Source organism: Gekko japonicus, unplaced genomic scaffold (assembly GCF_001447785.1).
Source record: "Gekko japonicus isolate JY-2015 unplaced genomic scaffold, Gekko_japonicus_V1.1 scaffold761, whole genome shotgun sequence".
Classification (NCBI taxonomy): domain Eukaryota; kingdom Metazoa; phylum Chordata; class Lepidosauria; order Squamata; family Gekkonidae; genus Gekko; species Gekko japonicus.
The window spans coordinates 247,559-254,465 of NW_015177030.1; the positions used below are offsets into that span (position 1 = coordinate 247,559).

The following is a 6,907-nucleotide window of genomic DNA, read 5'->3' on the forward strand; positions in this document are numbered from 1 at the left end:
CGGCCCCAGCCCCCCCCCCCCCCGCAACTGGCTGCATAGCATTTAAATGTCCTCCTTCACTTTTTTCCGCTGTTCCAAACTAAATTCCCTTTGAACACACAGAGAATATCTCTGCCCCTCCTTCTGGCAACCGGAAAGCACAAGATCAGGGAGGGGGAGAGCGGCCCCCACCCTCTGGCCAAGAAAGATTGAGCCTGCCCCATTTTACATTCATCGTCACATTCCAAATGGTTGCAACACAGAAATAAAAATCAAAACATTCCTACAGAAAAACAAAAAGTCCTCTTCCAACGCAAAGCCGTCCTCCTGAAGAAGACAACACTCGGGGGAGCTGACAGCGCCGGGGGGGGGGGGGGGGGGGAGGGTCTGCACCAACCGTCAAGAAGGTCACGGGAATGGCCCCGGAGAGCCAGGGGAGTTCTGCCCCACCCCCACCCCTTTTGCCACCACGAGGGGGGGGGAGGATGCTGTCGGCACCCCCACGGAGATGCCACCCTCCCAGGAGTCTTCTCCACCCCACAGCCGGCACACCAGGGCAGCTGCAGTCGGAAGTCTCTCCAGCCTCTTCATGTGCTTCAACAAATCCCCACCAAAACTTGGTTATTTTTGTTTTCCTTATTGCTAGGCATTTAAAAATAATACTGGGGGGGGAGTACATTAAAGGTCTTCTCCCCTCCCCAACACCCCTCCCCCCTCTGAGTTTCTCTTATAGAAAACTGATAAAGCAAACAAAAGCCCCCCCCCAATTATTCTGGAGGTGGGAGAAACCACACATCATTCATGAAGGTAAGAGAAATGAGGGAGGGGGGGACGTAACACAAAAGGAAGCTTGATAATAAAAACAAAACCCAACACCGCACACGGAAAGACCGAGAAATAACCTTCAAGAGCTGACCGGGGTTTGCCTCCAGCTAGAGAAGAGGAGCTGCGTGCCCCCCCCCCGCCTCCCTCTCCTGCCCTGGCCCTGGTTTGTGGGCCGAAAGGGCCGCGGAGTCACTTCAGAGGCAGCTCTTGTGTAAACTTTGCCCGTACCTTGATAAAGTCTTAGGATTATTTCAGTTCAAATCCCCCCCCACACACACACAAATTTTGGTGCAAAGAAAATAAGATGGGGGGGAAATATGGCAGAAGGGTGGAGGGGGCAATGTGTCCCCCCCCCCGCCCTTTTCGCAACCAAAACGAACGATCGGTAAAGGGGGTTCAATATACAAAAATAAGAAAAAAATAAAAACGCAGCCCTTGGACAGAAGCAGGCTGGGGAGCAGCTTCTCCAAATACATTCTTGAGGCAACGTCCGGGGGAGGGGGGGGCGGCGATGGAAGCGGTCGGGCGCCAGTCTCTGAGGTGGCAGCCCCTCCGCTGCCGTCTCCCAGAAGCACTATTGTGCGGAAAAGAAAGGGCCTCCCCGCCGGGCAGAAGGCACCAGCAGGAGAGAGACGCCCGAAGACCTGGCTCCGGGGCCCGGCCATCACCGGAGACCCCGGCCATCCGCAGTACAAAGGTTGGGGGGGGGTTCCCTCTCTCTGGCCCTGCCTCCTCCGCTGGGCCTTCTCTGCGGACCAATACTGACCAAAAGGAATGGGGGGGGGGGGGGAAGCTGAAGACCTCCCCCCCCAGGATGTCAGGCCGCCCGTTTGCTGGCTTTGGGGCGGGGGGCCACACAGACACGCCGGGGGGGGGGCAGATTGCCCACCCCCATTCCCTTCAAGGCCTCATCCTGCCTTGTAACACAGTAACCATTAAAACATCACAGTATCAATTACAAGGACTATCAAAATGATATTAAAAAAACAGCATCACAGCTCCACAGTCCTTCGTGCAGAAGTCTGCGGTCATCTAAGTGGACATTTAAAAAAAAAACACAGAAAAAAGAAAACCCAACACGCATACCGGGCAGTCTTCACCAGTTTGGTCATCAACGTAAGATTGGTTTTAAGGTTGGGGGGTTTTGCTCAAAAGCTGCACTTGATCGAGGCTTCTCTTATCGAGGGGGGACCGGGACGGAACGGGGAACCGGCTGCTTCCAAGTCCTTCCTGCAGTCGAGTGTTCGCAACATGGCATTCACAGCAAATCGAAATGGCCGGCAAGGCGGAATCCGTGTCCCCCTCAGAGGCTTGGTCTGGAGGAGGCCGGGGGGGGGGTGTCACAGGCCTTCCTCCACCACCTTCATGTGGGAAGAAGGGAGCAAGAGGGAGAGAGCCCCTGCCTGGATCGCTGCAGCCCCCCCTCTCTCACTTCTGGATAACTTCATGGGGGGGGGGACTGACTGACTTCCAATGCCACCCCCCCCAAAATAAAAGACTTAAGAGTACCCTGTGTGCAACTCTGCCCCCGCCACATGGGACTCCGTATGGATTGTAAACAAAAGAGAAATAGTTTCCTTGTGAGCAGAAAACCAAAAAACCCCAAACCCTAATTCAAGCAAAATCATAATAAGGTTATTTGCAAAGGTTTTCTATATACACACCCACATATACACAAAAGTATACTGGGAACATCTCCCCAAAACGAGGGGGGGGGGTATGATAAAAAAAACACCCCAGAGCCCCAATACAGACCAAAGACGATTAACGGCTTCCTTATTTAAAAAACAAGTCGCCCCATGTGCCCATATGCACGCACATGGCACCAACCCAGCCAGGTGGCCATCTGCCCGGCAGCACTTGCCACTCTTTGCCAGAGATACCACAGTGGGGGTCGGGGGGGGGGGGAGGGCGAGCGCAGGGCTCCACAGCTCAACCGCCGCCCAAGTCAGATACATTCAATTCTGCGCCGAGTGTGCGGCCAGGGCCGACGCCAAGGGTCCTCTGGCAGGCTGCCCCCCCCCCAGGAACACTTTTCAGCACAATTTGATTCTTATCTGTATCCAGATAACAAAAACAAAAACAACAACAACAACGGAATGGGGAAGGAGAAAAAGAGGCAATAAAAAAGTCACAACACTCAGGAGCTTATAAAAAGTGCAACTCGTACCCACACACGCAGGGAGAGAGGAGATCTTTGCCAAGGACACGACCGCCAAAAAACGCTTCAGGTGTGCGCATCGGGTGGGGTTGGGGTCACAAGCCTGGTAGCTGAATGAGCTTGGTGGGAGTGGCTATAAAAAGGGGGCGGAGCCTTGCAAGATCCCAGGAAGAAGCTGCCAAGAGGAATCTGGGATCGGCCTGTGAGCAAACCCGCTTTGTCGTTAGTGTAAATTCATTATCTTTTTTTTTGTAGAGGATTTTTCTTTTTGTTAGACAAACAGAAACGTACATCCAAGAGAGCAAAAAAAAAAAAAAAAAACCCAACAAGAACAAAAAAAAAAAGACACCAAAAACATAGAAGAAAACCAGGGTAGGCATTTTTGTGCAATTTTTTTTAAAAAAGAAAAAGTCTCATATAAAATGGCCTCTTTGTAAGAGAAAATATACTGTGCGGGGCTGGAGTCTCTGAACAGTATTTACACCCATGTAGGTATACAATTATCCAAAGGAGAAAAGAAAAAAAAAGTTCTTTTTTTTCTAAGTGCATTTCTTCAAGTTTTTTTTGTCTTATAAATCTTTTTTTTTTATATCAAGCCTTTGTGAAATTGCCGTTCACATTTTAAACTTATCCCCGTGTGAAAAATAAGTGTTCTCTTTTAAAGATAAACTTTTTTTTGTAGGTTTTCATATTTTTTTTAAAAAAAAATCTTTCAGAATCTCAAAAAAAACTTGTATATTTTTTTCCTTTTTTTGAATCTTGTAACAAGTCACTGTAAAAAAAATGTCTTGATAAAGTGCATGGCAGAAAAGGTTTTTGTTTGTTTGTCCATTAAGGTGCTTTGTAAGGAAAGAAGAAGTGCTAAACATCCTCCTTTGTCCAGCCAACTGACCCTCGTCGCCACTGACCACTCCGCCTCCTGCCCCTGTCCGGGGGGGGGCTGCGGAGGGCAGCAGACCATCTCCCCTGCAGTGCACTTTCACCCCCAACCGAAATTGGTGAAATCAAGGCAGCAGTGGCAGAGGGATTCCTATTGCTGAGGGGGGTGGGGGTGGTCAGTAGTCCTCCACTGGTTCCAGTTCACCCGCGGAGCCGTGAAGGGCATAGCCTGGAGGAGAAGGACAGGGCACATCAGGCAGGGGAGCCTCCCTGGCCCCCGCAGGGGACCCCCTTCCCACCCCCAGGCCAAGAGCCGCTCGCAGGCCCCCCCCCCCGCCGCTCCTCCTGCCCGCCCTGCCCCTCTAACCCAGGATGCTGGGGTCGGCGTGGAGCATCACTGGGCGCCTCTTGAGCTTCGCGGCTTGGCTGTTCTCGAACGATGGCTGCTTGGGATGGTGGTTGGACTGGAATAGGGACTGCAGACCGCTGGAGCTCAGCCAGGGGGCTTCCTACGTGGCGGACAGAAAGCAGAACCGGCTGCGTCACAGACAGAGGGAGCTGGCACGGTGGCAGACGCCCCTTTTGGCCTGGCTAGTGCCTACTGAGGGGGCTCGCCACAAGAGGGCGGAAGGCGGACAGCAAGGCCGAGCGCTTGCCCAGGGAGATGCCCAGAAGGCCCCTCCTGGGAGAAAGCCAAGGGGCAGGCGGGTCTCCCTTACTAGCCCAGCTCGGCCGGAATGGCTCAAATCCTGCTCACCAAGGCGAAAAGCAGAGATCCTCCTGATCCCGAGGACAGGACACAAAAGTACTGCTGCCGTCCCCGGCCCAGAGCGGACACAAAGCCACAAGAGACACCTCCCAGCCACGGGCAGTGCCGCTACGAGGCCAGGAAAGGCTCACAGCACCACCAGCCCAGCGGAGGGACAAGGAACGGACCAGAGGGGGCAGGAGAGGGATTGGCACCGTCCGGGGCCCACACAGCCTCTCCAGGTGCCACCCCACCCCACCCCACCCACCTGCTGCTGCTGGCGCTGCTGATTGGCTCTCTGCTTGGCACGGCGCTCTAGGAACTGCTTTGCGAACTCTTTGGCTTCCACGGTGTCCCCCAGGTAGGAGCGGATGCAGTCATGGACATCATAGGGGGACTCCACCTCCTTCAGGAACGCCACCACAGTGGGCACTGGGGGAGACGGGCGAGGCACATCTGTCAGGCCAAGCGACCCCCCCAGGGGAACAGGTGCGGGGAACAGCCACCCTTCCCACCAGCAGCCCCAGGGGGCGGCACCTCCCTCTGCAAGGCCGGCCGGCAGAACGTGGCCTCTGAGGCCCACACCCCTCCTCGCTCCCCACAAAGGTCCCGTTCGGACGCCCCCTACCCACTCCTGGCCTGTACCATCAAGGCTGCTGGAGGTATTGAGGGCATGGAGCATCTGCTCACACCACTGAGTGAAGCCGTCCTGGGGCTTGTGGATTCCCTGAAGCAGTTTCAAGAGCTTCTCCTCCTCATCCGTCTTCTTCCTGCTCTGCCGACAAGAGGCGCTGTACGTGTCCCTGAGCCGGAGGGAGGAGAGGGCAGTGGGGCCCAGGTGAACGCGCGAAGCTGCCTCCTGCCGAATCAGCCCCCCTCGGCCCACAGAGGTCAGGACTGGCCACTCCCGACTCCCGGCGGAGGCTCCGCACGGGGCCTCGGGAGGCAGAGAAAGGTCGCCCCCGTCACCTCCGGCCTGGTCCCTTTGAACCAGAGATGCTGCCGGGGGCTGAACCCGGGACCTCCTGCCTGCCTGCCAGCCAAGCAGAGGCTCTGCCACTGAGCCACAGCCTTTCACCTTCAACAGAAGTCGTCCGCCCCCCCCCCCGCCGCCGCCACAGCCCTCCGTCCTCACCCCAGGGAAGGGCTGCTGCGGCTGTTCTTCAAGCCCAGGCTCCGGGCGAGGGGGCCGGCGTTCTTCATGCTCTCTTCCCAGAGACTGATGGAGCTGCTCTTCTCGTGCCCCCCCCACAGCGGGCTGGAGTCCACCCCCCACTGAGAGGGCAGGCTGTTCAGGCTGTGGCCCTGGTGCTGCCGAGAGAGAGAGGGAGGGAGGGAGGGAGGGAGGGTCTGCAAGAGCCGCACAGCCCAGCCCGGCGACCCCCCAAGATGGGCCCCGGGGGGGGGACACCAGGTGTTTTAGGGAAGTGGGCGGGACCGGGGGGAGGGAGAGAGGGGACCTTTTCTGTCTCCTCCAACACCAAAGGCTGAACGTGTGGGGCTGGCTCCAGGTGTGGGACACCACCCGTGTGTGAGGAAGGTTGTGTTGCAGCAGCACCTCCAGGGGCCAAACGGAGACTGGGAAAGGACAGAGCAGCCAAGCCCCCTCCACCCACCCCTCCCACTCGGGGGGGGAGCAGGAGGGCAGCAGACAGGCCTCTGAGGGTGACCCGGAACAGCAGCTGGCCCAGAATGCACCAGGCACACAGCTGGCCAAGGGGAGTCCCCCGGAGTGCCCGTCTTCAGCACTGCTGGTCAGCGTGGCCCCAGAAGGCCCGACACAGGGTGCTGGCTGAAGCCTTGGCTTGGCTGAACTGGGCCAAGAGTCCTCTGCAAGGGGCCGGGGCCGGGCCCAGCGTCCACAGACCAAAGCCCTTCTCTGGGTGCCGTGCCCCCCCCCCCCCCGCACGAAGGACTGCCCCAGAGAGAGGACCTCCGGGAGACCCAGAGGCAGAGGCAGGGGTCCAGGCGGCCGCACCGGGCCTGCGGAATGAGCAGCACACTGGCCCTTCGTGGGGCCAGGCCGGAAGGGGGTTGTGGGGTCCACTCACAGCCCTCTGCTGAGCCCGCTGCTGCTTCTGCATGTGCCGCTCGGTCTCTTGCTGCAGCTCCAGCAAAGCCTTCATGGAGACATTCTGTTTGGACAGCCCTCCCCAGAGAGAGTGCGAATTCTGCTGCTGCAGGAGTTTCAGCAACAGCTCCTGCTGACGGCACTGGAGGAGGACGGTGAGGAGGGTGGTGAGACCTGGGGGTCAAGCCCTTCCCCGCCCTGGGGCAAACGCAGCTCCCCCCCCCCGCCCCCCCCCGCCGAGAGC

General features: G+C 57.3%; 1 protein-coding gene across 1 annotated transcript in view; it reads right to left on the reverse strand.

The window, feature by feature from the left end:
* Positions 1 to 3,769: 3,769 nt before the first annotated feature.
* The window catches only part of GIGYF1 (GRB10 interacting GYF protein 1), a 14,157-nt gene continuing 11,019 nt past the window's right edge, over positions 3,770 to 6,907 (reverse strand). Inside the window, exons 19-24 of the mRNA XM_015427885.1 lie at positions 6,644 to 6,805; positions 5,728 to 5,903; positions 5,238 to 5,395; positions 4,861 to 5,024; positions 4,212 to 4,353; positions 3,770 to 4,073 (exon numbers count right to left, since the gene is read on the reverse strand). Of these exons, the coding sequence (XP_015283371.1) occupies positions 4,021 to 4,073; positions 4,212 to 4,353; positions 4,861 to 5,024; positions 5,238 to 5,395; positions 5,728 to 5,903; positions 6,644 to 6,805 (855 nt within the window). The 3' untranslated portion in view covers positions 3,770 to 4,020. The remainder of the gene's footprint in view (positions 4,074 to 4,211; positions 4,354 to 4,860; positions 5,025 to 5,237; positions 5,396 to 5,727; positions 5,904 to 6,643; positions 6,806 to 6,907) is intronic.